This window comes from Colossoma macropomum, unplaced genomic scaffold (genome assembly GCF_904425465.1).
Source record: "Colossoma macropomum unplaced genomic scaffold, Colossoma_macropomum, whole genome shotgun sequence".
NCBI lineage: Eukaryota > Metazoa > Chordata > Actinopteri > Characiformes > Serrasalmidae > Colossoma > Colossoma macropomum.
Window position 1 is genome coordinate 253201 of NW_023495392.1, and position 14643 is coordinate 267843.

The 14643-nt window shown below is 35.6% G+C and overlaps 1 protein-coding gene across 7 annotated transcripts in view; it reads left to right on the forward strand.

The window, feature by feature from the left end:
- Window positions 1-14643, forward strand: part of dmd (dystrophin) — a 164887-nt gene that overhangs the window by 10316 nt on the left and 139928 nt on the right. For all 7 annotated transcript variants that reach the window (XM_036562454.1, XM_036562453.1, XM_036562455.1 and 4 more), the window contains exons 2-7: window positions 7267-7328; window positions 8595-8687; window positions 9938-10015; window positions 10361-10453; window positions 10868-11040; window positions 12491-12609. In XM_036562454.1, the coding sequence (XP_036418347.1) occupies window positions 7267-7328; window positions 8595-8687; window positions 9938-10015; window positions 10361-10453; window positions 10868-11040; window positions 12491-12609 (618 nt within the window). The remainder of the gene's footprint in view (window positions 1-7266; window positions 7329-8594; window positions 8688-9937; window positions 10016-10360; window positions 10454-10867; window positions 11041-12490; window positions 12610-14643) is intronic.

Below are 14643 nucleotides of genomic sequence, written 5' to 3' on the forward strand. Positions count from 1 at the left end.
AGATTGTGGCGCAGACACACCAGCTGCCACCTGCCTTAAGTCACGCGTCTGATCAGTTGCAAACCTGTATTCATTCTCCCGTCTGTCCGTCTGATCCGTTATGTCTGCCAAATTTTAAACGTTCAAAGTGATGTAAAGTTGCTGCCTCCTCTTAAAACAGAAAATGAATCACTTTTCATCATCTACTTCATGAGAACAGTTCACAATAAAAAGTGAACACTGAACATTGTTGCAACAAAATGTTTCAAAGTACAGCAACTGTAGCAGCAGAGGTGTCACCAAATTCATGGCTGAATTTGCAATAAAAGGATCTTACCATAAGAGGTTTAGAAACACAGACTCGTGTGCTGTCATGCTGTTAGTGGAGCTTTCTGACACTTGCAAAACAAAGCCTTGAGCTAGTGTTTGGACATTTGGCCCTTAAAAATGAAGTTTTGTTATACCCTTGTTGGGGTGATGGGCTGAAGCACTACATTTCAGATCATGCAGATATGTATTTGTTTACATTTTTTAAGTCTGTAACCCACAGTGTTTGGCAAAGTACAACTACTGTGAGGTATTGTAGCTGCTATAGTTATTTTTTTGTTGATGAACATAGTAAAATGTGTGTGTGTGTATGCATATATATATAAGATTAAGTAAAAAGAAAAAGATGTTTTAGAAAATCCAGTTTTCTCCCACTTCACAGAAATGAGTAATGATACATTTGTATAGAAAGTAGTGAAGGAAAATTTGGGGTATTTTGCTTTAAAATGTAGTGGAATGAAAGTACTTTATTAAAGTACAGATACTTGAAATAAGCAAAGCAAAATAATAAAGAACATGTTTGTTTGTTACTGTCACCACTGGCAACCAATCAGATTACCTGCTATCTTTCCTATGGTGAGTTAGTTCTTTCATTGTCACCAGCAATGCTTGATGATTAATGTATCTAGGCCACATTAAAAGGAAACCAAAACATGCAAAAATAGAAAAGTTAAATGTTAGTGCTTTTAACAGTGCCTGGCCACCTGCAACTTCAAATAAACTAAACGTAGAAGAAACTGTTTCAATATGCAGATGAACTGCCCAAAACAAGTAAGGAAGGTCAAGGATCACAACATACCAAACTTACACATAACTAAACTGTGGATGGATAAACTTTGTTTGATATTTTCAAGTAGAAAGTTTTTTTTTGTAATTTCAGATATGTGAATACTGTGTCTGTTTAATAACTATTGCTATTCTGAGGATTTTAAGATTTTTTTTTATAAAAAAAAATAGACATAACTTATTGTAATTTGTGCTGATCATATGGTAAAATAGTGTATAGTTATTATCTAACCTGCTTCAGTTTTCAATGTTTTTCCCCTTTGAGGTCATCTGATTAAATTTATGTTTTATGGAGTATATTCCATTTCAGAGTAGCGAGGTCTTGCAAAAGAGTAAAAAGAAAAAACACCGTATAACAACAAAATTGGAAACATACATTTAGAGAGCATACTGGAATTATAACAAGCAAGGACAGTTTCCTTAGATATGCATGAAATTGAATCAAAGTCTCCCTAATCCTGCATTTACTACCAATTCCATTTGTCACATTCCTCAGTTGTTTTTTGACCCAATCTTGAAATCTAACTTGTGATAAATTAAGTCAAATGACTGTTCTTTGAGAGTGCGGGTTAGGGGGATTTGGACAGAATTTAGGATTCTGCAGGGGTTCTGCCAGATCTTTCTCAATATGCATTAATGTTTTATCCTTGACACCTGAGCTTTGTATGACCTGTATAAGCAACCTAAGATGAATGGTCACAGTAAAGTATAGCCAGAATTGGATCAATGAGTTTTTAGTTACTGAACAAATATAGTCCGTAGATTATTTTTTGTATTTTTTGGACCTACCACTGGAGTGCAACTGGTAGGTCTGACAACTTAGCAAAGTAAACAATTACAATGGATGTGGTTAATTTTCACTGTGTATTTTCTTTCAACATGTTTCTGAAAATTAACCATGCTTCAGAACCAAGCAAATGATATGAAACGCTTTAGTGAGATTGAATGTATGAATTTCATATCTGTTCTATACCTTGTTCCCTAACTGTACCATGAATATACAGTACTGTGCAAATGTCTGGGACCACCCTTCATTTATTTGATTTTCAAACAATTATTTAATTTCAGTTTTGCAAATCGACCAAAAGTTGCTGGTTGTCTGTGAACAATAGACTGTCCACTCCTAAGCCCAGACCACATCATCATTGAGAGTGTTTGGGATTAGTTGGATTGTTAGAAGCAGAAAATGCAGCCACCTTCTAAGACTGAACTTCTAAACTGAGGGTTTGTAAGGTTCAGGACTGAATTGGAAATATGGGAAAATATCTTTACAGATATCTTTGAAAAACTGAAAGCAAATATACTGAACAGAATGGAAGCTGTAATAAAGGCAAAGGATGGACATGCTAAGTACTGAAAAGAAATGGTATTTAACTATTGAAGCTTGTGTTTTCTGTTAAATATCTTTTATGCTTTCTTTCCCTGACACTCAAAAATTAATGATGGCCGTTTTGACTGAATTTTTTTAAAAAATTGTAGTGTCAGACTTTTGCACAGCAATGAACATGTCAGTTCCAGTACATTTACATATGCATGTTTAAAAGAAAGAGAAAAAGAAAGATTGAAACACACAGTTCCTAACCCAAGAACAAGCAAGTAGTATAACCACTTCATTATTGTGGTTTAGTTGCAAGGCTTAGACCAGGTTTGTAAGACAAAATCCCTGATCAGTAGTAATTTTATTAAAAATGACTGATTTCCGTCTGACCAGGATTTATTAATCCTTACTTCAGCCTTGCTGTTGATGCAAATGGGATGATCTACCCATTTATTAAAGAGGATGTAGGATGTTTAGAAGTATTATTATTGTTATACACTAGATTTACAATAATAATTCTTTATATGTAAATACATAATTAATTTAGATTCTGTAAATTCAGACATTCTGTTCGAGTCTACACTTCTGGTATTGGCTTTGGAGTGTCAATAGTTATTTACAAAAAGACTACCACCCAGATTACAAGAACTCAGAATGGCACAGTCCCATTAGGGATCAATTTTGTCTCACCACAAAAGACCATGCTAACTCTCAGAAGTATTTCAGGTGTCAGCAAACTCACACTGCTGTCTTAGCACCTAGACAGTCAAGCATTTATTCACCATAATCTATGGAGTCTATGGAATTTTAAGAAAAAGAAGTAGAGCCGTTTAAAATTATGGAAATACAGATTGGAACTCATGGTTCCTAACCCAAGGTGGTCATGGTCTAGACTTCAATATGCTTAATTATGGCAGAGTTTATTACAGACATGGATTTTGGTAATTCACACATAACTTGAATGTCACTGATCTCCAACTGTCAAAAATTGCAATAATGCTAACATGAATAACTAGACTACAACATAGCTGCTTCTCACACAATTATTATTATTATTATTATTATTAAATATACTTAAATGTTTGTTCTATTTGAAATGTGTGCATTGTATTTGTTTAATTTTTACAAAGTTATAGTTACACTATACTACATTTTAGCCATTCATCTTTAGTTTCTAATTCATTTTTTGTGTTTGATTTCATGTTTTGTTGGTGACAACATCTGTACTGCTTTGTGATTGTTTATTCCTCTTACTTTGACCAAAAGATTCTGAAAAAGAGAAAAATAGAGTAAACTTCATTTCCTGTACTGATAGCTGGCTGGATTTACTAAGACATTTTAATGAGTTACTCAGTACATCAGTGGTTTTTAACCTAATACTTTTGTATTTCTGTTCAAGTTTATTGGGAAAGAACATAAAGTGCCCTTCATTGCTAGTTAGAAAATCATTTGTTTATCGAATGCTTCAATCTCTGCTGAAATACATATTTTTGTTTGCGTTTTTGAGAATCTAATTGCCAAGACATTAGCACGTCTTCTCCTAATTTGTGTTCCTAAAATAATTATGATATTACTGAAGTGAAGAATGAAGACCACAACTGAAACTCCTTCCTCCTATCTAACTTCTTGTAAATATATATGATCTCTACCTGCCATTTCCTTTTAAGATGCATTTGCACCCCACCACATCCTCGTCTCTACCCCATTCTTATCTTCTGATCCTATCTGTCAGTTCTCCAGGGGGGATGGACATGATGGAGCCTTTTAGCACAAAGCAGAAACTGCCTTAGCTGAAAAACTACAAAATAATGTTAAGATAGAGTCTATTACATTTTTTCATTGACTTATTTTTTCATTACTTTCATTAAGTATATAATTTCTTCATTACTTCTCGGTGAAAAGCTTTTCACTTTGATTCATACACAAGCAAAACATCAAATTTCAGTCCTACCAAATTCATGTCAATGAAAAATGAAACTGCCCACTATACCAACCTGTCTGAGATTATTCTGCCAATTATTTGCTGTATCACACACCACCAAACAAAGAAAAAAATGATTTCTATAAGCAGTTACTCTTTTTTTTTACTTTTGCTTAAGTATATTTTGGCTTTATACTTGTCTCGTGGGTGACATTGTGGCTGTGGCAGAATATCATTCCACTATATACATGTATGTTGTTACCAAAATCTTTTTCATCTTTGTCTTGGACTTCAGTTATTCATTGATGTGAAGCTATTTTTAAACTAGCTAAAAGTGGTCTACTTTAAATTAAAATGTACAGTCACCTGTGTACTCATGCAAATCTAAGACACATCCACTACTTTTCCACTTTCAGTCTTGTTCTGTCATATTATTTCATGTCTGAAAAAAACAAGTACCTCTGTTTTTATGATTTTTAGTTTTCTAAATTAATCAATCAGTAAATCAACCTTTATTTAAACTCATAGACCCTCATTTACAATGTAGCCAAGCAATACAGTAATCAGTGATTGAGAAGTTGTACAGTAAAAAAATAAATCAAATGTTATAATGAAATAATAAAAATCATAATAGTAAAATTGAATAATAAGAAGGTACCAATAAACCGTTAAATTAATAAACAATTAAAATGACAATATAGTAACTTATCAAGTAACAGATCATATAAGGATAAAATAAATAAAAATATAAATGAAATAAAAGAAATAGAAAATGTATGACAGTAAATTGACAATAATAACTAAAAAGAATACTAATAAAAGAATATATATCCCAGCTACCACAATTGAGGTGGAGGATGTCATTTATATACATGTCAAATGATACTGGTCCGAGGGTCGAACCTTGAGGGACCCCCTTTGTTATTGGAAGTAGCTCTGATTTACTCTGTCCTAGGGCCACACGTTGCTGTCTATCGGATTTCTGGATTTCTAATCCAGTTAGTAGCCCTGAGATCGAAACCAATGTTTTGTAGACTTTTTAAGAGTAGGGAATGATCAACTATATCAAAGGCTTTAGAAAGGTCAATGAAAATGGCTGCACAATGTTTCTTTTTTATCAATGACACTGAAAAGATTGTCTAAGATGAAAGTAGTTGCAGAGATTGTGCTGTGCTTTTCTCTGAAACCAGATTGGTAGTCTAATAAGATTGAATTTCTATGCAGAAAGGCCTTGAGTTAATCATTTCCTAAAGTTTCTAAGATCTTGGCTAAGCATGACAATTTTGAGATGGGTCTGTAGTTATTAAGATCAGTGGTATCATCTCTTTGTGAAGTGGAGTTATTTGTACTTTTTTCCAGATACTGGGAATTCTGCTTGATAAAATAGATAGATGAAAAATATATGTAATATGTTCTAAAATATTCAGGGTCGCAAGCCTTAGAAAAAAGCGGTCCAAACTGTCCTCTCCTGTACTTTTTTAGTATTGATGGTGTTAAGTGCTTTGGCCACTAGGAGAAAAAGGGTGAACTGTAAATAGACCATGTCTTACAGCAGAGAGTTTATCTGTTTTATTGAGAGATGCTTCAATGTTAGTATTATCTAATAAATGTCCAGCAGCTGCAAAGTGAGTATTAAACGCTTGGCAAATCTCTCTCTGATCAGTAAACTGTTGATTGTTAATTACAGTATGATTTGGAATGGGCATTGATGTGTTATTGAGCAAATTAAATGTCTTCCAGAATTTAGAGGAATTTGTAGCTGAGTTTATAAATATCTGGAGGTAGAATTCTACTGTAGCTTTTCTGATGTAAGAAGTACATTTATTTCTTAGCTGCCTATAGGTAGGCCAATGGTCTCTGTTACTGTTTCTTCTAGCTAGGGCCCATGCTTTTTTTCTTGCATTGAGCAAGGAAGATATTTCTGAATTGAACGAGGGGTTTGATCTATCTCCGATTCTCAAGTTTTTATAGGGGGCATGCTTATTTACCACTGACAGGAAAGCTTTGCAAAAATGGTCCATCGCTAAAACAATATCTTGGATTTCAGAAGTGTAGTGGATGTCGCTGAGCGCTAGATCATTTAAAAAGGCTTGATCATTAAAATGTTTAAAATTTCTTCTAACCACCATCCAAGAGCCTGACTTTATTGAACTGGTGCTTCTAATGCATCCGATAGGGCAGTGGTCACTAAAACCAGGGCCAAAGACACCTATAGAAGTAATTTTATCAGGTCTGTTGGATAAAATTAAGTAGTTAGAGTTGATTAGCTGGGATCATGATAGTTAGGTCATGTAGGCTCTGTAATTAGTTGTGTTAGACATAGATTTCCACACACTTCCTTCAGGTGATCGGATGCATTAGTTAACCAATTTAAGTTAAAATCACCTAGAATTATCATTTCAGAGTTGATGTATGGATTTAAAAGCTCAGCTAAATCATCAACTGTGTGAGAGAGTGCGGAAGGAGATCTATATATCCCAACTACCACAAAACTGTTATTGCATCCTGTGCACACTTTTAAGGCTAAGAATAAAACATTTATCTTTGGATAATGAGAAGAGTTTTTACTTGAATAACAGATTTGGTGTAAATAGGCACTCTGCCCTTGCGTTCCTATTAGCTCTGTGTAGATTATATCAGCTCTGTGTAGGTTATGTACATGATTTGAACACAAGCTGCTGCTCTCTCTATGTTGTGTGCAAAATTCATGATAGACCAAAAGGAATGCTTAAAATTGCTTCGAATAAAATGTCATTGCATTAAGTTATATTAAAAGTTAAGAACACTAAAAGTTAATTTTTTTATTAATTTTAAATGTTTATATTTTACAGGTCACTTGTAACCATGTCTGGAATTTAGCAAACAATGTTGATTTTTACCCAATAACATTTGTTACAATAATTATGTGTTTAATGGCATTTTTATTTATTTGCAGATGAAAGGGAGGACATACAAAAGAAAACCTTCACAAAATGGATAAACTCACAGTTTGCTAAGGTAAGGTGACTTTCTAATATTTAATTCTGGGTTTGCCAGTGTATAAGGACACCTATCTCGTATATTTTATTAAGTACATTACCATACACATGCATGCTATAGCTACACAGTTACAGTTCCATCTGTTGCTATACAATTTATCATCCACCCTCTTGGCAATGGCATTGTTAGAGACTGTAGCTTATCTTATTTCTGCACAGTTTGTGTTAGTCATCCTCTAGTCCTTCATCAGTGGTCAGCTTCTGACCACAGGACCACTTTTTGCTGGATATTTTTGGTCGGCACACTATTCTCAGCCCAGCAGTGACACTGATGTTTAGATGATCTAGATTTTGGATCTGCAGCCTGTTGACTCTCAAGATGTGGACAAAAGCGTTAATGCTTAGAGAATTTTTAATCTTTAAACTAAAAGATTGCTGTCAAACTGTTTCTAGTTGTTCTCTCTGGAATTAAATTCATTCTTTTTTTTAGCCACACATCTTAATCTGTATTCGAGCTGGAGCAGTTTTGCCTGTAAACTGAGTGATTACCACCAAGATTCATGATTTCAATTCAGTACGGATCTGCAATGTCTTCTAAGTAATAATTCTGGAACAAATTCTATAATTCATCAAACCTAGAGCTCCTTCGGTAATAATAGTCATGGTTGAATTGATCTTATCGTAATGTAATAACCAAATTAAAAAAAAAAAAATCTCTGTTTATTTGTGCCGGGAGACAAAACTAACCAACAAAATGGTGCTTGATTGGGCATAGTTTCTTTATCCTCAAAACAGGTCTACTGTGATCTACAGCATTTTTGCTGGTGGTTTAATTAGAAGGCAAATGCAAATAAAATATCTTAAGTGCCTCTTACAGGATGGTGCAGTTTTTGACTTGTATTTGTTAAATGAACCCAATTCACTAGCCTAATATTATTGTAACTGGGAGTTAGTTTTTGTTTTCTGGACCCATTTAATTTTAATCTTATTGTTGACGTGAACGTCTGGGCTGTAACGCTTTGATCCAGGCTATCTGGAGTAATTTGGGGAAATTACAGGTATATTATCCTGTATGAAACAGCCAGTCAAATCCCTTACAAATAACATTTATCAGACTTCCTCTGGTAAAACCAGTCCAGCTTGAACAGGGCTTTAGATATCCCAAAATGATGTTAATTTATGCTATTCACAAAGTGATGTCTGCCTTCAACAGCACACTAACAATCTGCCTTCATTACTCTCTCCATAGATACATTTTATAGTGTGTGTTCTGTTCATTCCTTAGGCTGGGAGGGGCCCTATTGATGATCTCTTCACCGATCTGTGTGATGGCCGTCGTCTTCTGGAGCTTTTAGAGGGCCTAGCTGGACATGAACTGGTAGGTATATTTGAATGAAGTGATATACAGTTCATATAATGCATGATGTAAACTTATGTTCGTTTTGCAATTGGTTGTATAATGTTATAATGTTATTAAAAGAGAACATAATCAATGGAGCTCTAGCGTATTTTCCTCAAACACTCACTTTGCTTTTATTTCATTTATTTTATTTATTGTAGAGATGCTTTGTAATAAATGTTAATCATCATTGTCAGGGGTTTTGAGAAGAAGACAGATAGGGGTGCACAATACAAAAACACCCTAGATATAACCAGTCAGTGTTCTTAACTGAAGCTAACTGAAAACATGTGGCCTCCAGACTGACAAAGCTTGAGCAATTCTGTATTGAAGAATGGTCACAAATGCTCACCTCCATGTAAATAGTGAAACTCTTACTAAAAGGATAAAGATTAAATACACCTCCTTTTATAATTATTTTTCATGTTTTGCCTTGTTTCTACACTTCATCAGCTCCATTTACCACATAAGAGCACTTTGTGGTTCTACAATTACCATCTGTTTCTCTGCACACTTTATTAGCCCCATTTTACCCTGTAATTCAATGGTCAGGACCCCCACAGAACCACCACAGCGCAGGTTTTATTTGAGTGGTGGATCATCCTCAGCACTGCATTGACACTGACGTGGTGGTGGTGTGTAAGTGTGTGCTGCACCAGTAGGAGTGGATCAGACACAGCGACATTGCTGGAGTTTTTTAGTACTGCAGTGTCACCTGCTCGGCTGAAAACAGTCCACCAGGCAAAAATATGCAGCCAGTAGTGTCCTGTGGGCAGCATCCTGTGACCACTGAAGAAAGACTAGAGGATGACCAACACAAACTGTGCAGTAACAGATAAGCTGTTTTCTCAGACTTTACATCTAAAAGGTTCACCAACAATGTGTCTAATAGTATGGACAGTAAGCTGAGAATGATGTACCACAAATAATACCTACTGTGTGGCCATTAAATAACAGGGTAAAAAGGGGCTAACTATTGCCTGTGAGTAGCAGAACTACAAAGTGCACCGGTATAATTAGCGGACCCAATAAAATGGATGAAGAGTACATAGATACAAGGTAGTTGTACTTGAAGGGGCTAGTCAGTGTATATCACACACCATTTTGTATCCAAATTCTAGGTTATGAGGCTATTGAATGCACAGAACAAATGAAAGCTAAATATTTTGCAGAGCATTATGTAAATACTGTGCAAGTGTGTAAGATTTATGTATGTACTCTGTCTGTAGGTGAAAGAGCGTGGCTTCACCAGGGTGCACTCACTCAATAATGTCAACAGAGCACTGCAGGTCCTTCAGAAGAACAATGTGAGTCCTAGGGAAAACAGTCATATTTACAGTTCCAGGGTAATCCGAGAAGATCTTGATGAAATTCCATGAACCAGTTTAAATTTTCACCTGTGTTCTAAGTGAAATAACATTACCAAGACAATTTTTAAAAAATGCTTCAGCTCTAAAATTTGCTATCTACTTGCAAGGTATTCTAGCTAATAACTTACTGCTACAGTGCCCCATAGAACATGTTTTTAATTTTGTTAGTGAATGAGAACATAAATTTGTATTTTTGCTTTGTCTTTGGTCTTTGCAAATGACAGTTAGGTCAAATACTTTTTTTTTCGTTATAATTTCTGATTTAATTTATCCTACCTCTAGGTTGAACTGGTGAATATTGGAGGAGCTGACATTGTTGATGGGAATCATAAATTGACTTTGGGACTCATCTGGAGCATAATTCTCCATTGGCAGGTAGGAAAACATGAACTAGGTCATATGTGCATTCATTTGCAAAAGTTTTGCACCCCTTGTTACATTATATTTTGTTGATGTTCTGAGTGACAGTAAGCACACATGCCGGAACACTGTTTGAATCCTCTTATCTGCCTCTGCTGGTGCCCTTCCGTGTGTCGAAGAGACCCTTTTATATTTTGTTTGTTGTTTTGTCCATGTTATTATTATGAATAAAACAATGGGAAGTGGAACAATGAAAAAAACGAGGATTCATCATTTAATTCATATTTTACATGAAACAACCTTTATTTTTATTGAGGAATTCAATGAAAAAAAAGTTTTTTGCTACCTGATTTTTCAAAGACAAACAAACAAAGATTTCTTTCACACCATGCTTACATATGTTCCTTGGATATGTTTCTCCCAATGCAGGTGAAGGATGTGATGAAAGATGTGATGGCAGACTTAAAGCAAACCAACAGTGAAAAGATTCTGTTGAGCTGGGTTAGGCAGTCCACCAAGAATTATCCACAGGTCAATGTTATGAACTTCTCCAGCTGCTGGGAAGATGGTCTAGCCTTCTGTGCTCTCGTCCATAGCCACAGGTTTATTTATTAACTTACATTAAAACCTCTGTGTTTATACACTCATTTTCTAGTTTACTAGCTCTACTGACCTCATAGATGCACTTTGTAGTTCTTTAATTACAAACTGTAGTCCATCTGTTTCTCACATACTTTGTTAGCCCCTTTTACCCTGTTCTTAAATGGTCAGGGCCCTCACAGTACCATCATAGAGCAGGTATTATTTTGGAGGTGGATTATTTCTACTGCAGTGACACTGACATGGTAGTGGCATGTGTGTGTTGTGCTGGTACAAGTGGATCAGATATAGCAGTGCTGCTGGAGTTTTTAACACTGTGTCCACTCACTGTCCACTCTGTTAGGGTGCTGTCACACCTACGTTGTTTGATCCAGACCTTCAGACTTTTTAATTTGGTCTGAACCAAAATAGCAGGTGTGAAAGGTGCCTCAGATCATGGTCTGGACCAAAAAGAGGTGGTCTTGGTCTGGGTTAAACTGAACCATAATTTGGTTTATTTGCAGTGTGAAAATACCTTTTTTGGCTGATTTGTATTTTCAGACCAATTACAGGAAGTTGAGGCAGGGTGTCATCACCCATAAAACAACAGAAGAAGAAAAAGGTCCGTGAGAGAAGAAAAAATGAGTTGCAGTAGTACATAGGGAGAGAAGGAGGAGAAATATTCAATTGTAATTTGGCCCAATGAAAAAGTCAGAAGTCAAAGTCTTGAAAAAAAGGCATAAAAATGCCTAAACTTATACTTTCTAAAAGAATGAGAGAGAGAAGATGTTAATTTTTCTCCATTCAAACTGAAAAGGCTACCTGCCATATTGACAACATGCCGACATCAGACGTACACTCCAAATCAGTCAGTGCCGAGCAGACAAAGCCCACAAAGGTATGTCAGGTTCTTTGGTGAACTTGCTTAATTGCAATTGAAACCAAAACTAACCGGATCAAATGTATGACTTTCAGGTGTGAAAACACCCTTAGACACACCTACCTTGTTTGTTTAGGTTGTAGATGTAAAGTCATGGACAGTAGCTCATCTGTTACTGCCGAGTTTGTGTTGGTCGTCCTTTATCAGTGGTTACTGATAAAGGTGTTTGATGAGTTGTTTAAAAACTCCAGCAGCACTGCTGTGTCTGATCCACTTGTGCCAGCGCAAGACACACTGACAGGCCACCACCACATTAGTGGCAATTCAGTGCTGTGAATGATCCACCACCCAAATAATACCTGCTCTGTGGTGGTCCTGTGAGGGTCCTGACCAAAAAAAACAGGGTAAAAGGGGACTAACAAAGTATGCAGAGAAACAGATAGACTACAAAGTGCACCTATATGGTAAATGGAGCTGATAAAATGGACATTGAGTGTAGAAACAGGAAATGGTTTTAATATAATGGCCGTTATGGTTCTCCATTGAGGTATCAACTAACAAATTTTGTTGGATTTCATTTTTATTTTTGGAAGACCGGAGTTGTTTGACTGGGCTGTGGTGGAAAAGATGGATAAAGCTATTGACCGGTTGGATCATGCTTTCAGTATTGCTGAGAAGCATTTGGGCATCGAACGACTGCTCGACCCTGAAGGTATAATCTAATGTTGTATGCAGGATGTGAACGTTTACATGTGCACTGTCAAGATGATAATATTCAGATCTATGTAAGCATTAAAGTTGCCACTAACCTGCCACTATCATGCCACTGCCTTGCTCTCATATCCTAAATTTTAAAGACATTGGATAAACCCTGACAAAATGGAAGTTCTACTCATTGGTCCAAAGTCCATAGTAGCAAACTTTTCTGTCTTTCTCTTAAACTTCTCTGGCTCTCAATATGGGTGATTATGGCAGTGTGATTGTTAAACTTTTAAATTAAAACCCTTTTTTTCCTATCTGTGTAATATTGCGCGTCGTCGCCCTATCTGTCTTCACCCTATTCTATGAATGATGCTGTAAGTGGTCAGGGGTGGTCTTTGCACAAGGCAAAGGTAGGCATCTGTCTAGGGCCCCTCCTTAGCCAAGGGCCCCATGAAAATACATTTTAGATATATTGTATGTGCTGATGTTTAATAACCTATTCCAAAATATTTATACATTTTAAAAACATTTATTTGCGATTTTAGCATATATTTTCAGTAATTGCAATGCAGCCCCACTCCCCAATCATGTTTATAACGGACTCTTCCCTGTTGTTATGTGAATACACAACCGCATAAATACGGACTGATATGAACAATAATAAGTGATACTTCATATTACGTTTTTATTTGAATTTTGCTACTGATGTGCTTCCATACAGTAGTACATAATGATATAGTTAATGTTAGTATAAAAAGGAATAATCAAGTTATTTACTCAAAACAAGTAATTTGTTAGTTAATAATGACTTTTTTCAAAATGTAAAGGATTATGTTACTTATTACTTCCTGGACAAAGTAATCTCACTACTTATTGCTTCTTACTCTGTACCAAGTTATTTTACTATATTGCTTCATGAACATTTTTGAAACAACCAAAATAATCTGCCAGTGTAGGGAGATAATTTCACTTAACAAATTTCTAGAAAGAAGTTAAACAATCTTACAGTGTTCTTACAGCAATCTCTAAATGAGGCATATTACATATAACCACCAGATTTAGGATGATTTGACTTGCCAAAATAATTTTGGCGGTGTAGTCAGTTTGTGACTAATTAAAAAATGTGCACTTAGTGGACCTCATTCCTGTCTATTACCTAGGGTCCCAGAATGACCCTGTAAGTGGTCTGTGCTTTCATATCATTCCATCTTAGCTATTGCAACTCTCTTTTCATTGGTATTCCAGACAAAACCACGCATAGTCTTCAATATGTTCAAAATTGAGGTGCCTGGCTGTACACTTAGGTTGCAATCTTTCTGCATCATGGTTCCTAAATTATGGAACACATATAGCACAATCTTTGTCACTCTGTTTTAAACTCTCCTCTCTTTTTTTAATGCTTTCATTTTTTATTTTGTTCTTCTCTGTCTACTTGTTCATTTGTTATTGTTCACATGATCATTGATATTTGGGGGGTCCCACGTTGGCTGGCTATTCCAGGATTGGCTGGCTGCTGACTCGCTTGTGTGTCAGATGTTTGTGAAGGCAACAAAATATTTGGTTTAACAGTTCCTTTTTTGGAAATGCTGTCTTCTAGTTTGGTAGTGTGGTTTTCCACACATTAATTGAGATCTCCATGCTTTCTTGGCATATTGTAATTTTTTAAGAGGTATCCCAGGTATAAAAAAGTCAAGTCAAAGCTTATTTACATAGTGCTTTTTACAACAAACATTGTCACTAAGCAGGTTTATAGAAAAAAACAGAACCAAGCCCCCATGAGCAGGCCAGTGGCAAGGAAAAAGTCTCTTAGAGCAATTGGAAGAAACCTTGAGAGGAACCAAGACTCAAAAGGGAAACCCATCATCCTCTGGTTGACACTGTATAGTAAAACAATACCATACGAGCAATATAAACAGAGAATAATGTTTTACCATTAATCCAAAATATTAAAAGCGAGAAAAGGGAACAAAAACAGCCTGTCATTGGACAGAAGTATTTAGATTAATCAGTGATAATTAAAGACTACCATTAGAGGCCTATCAGA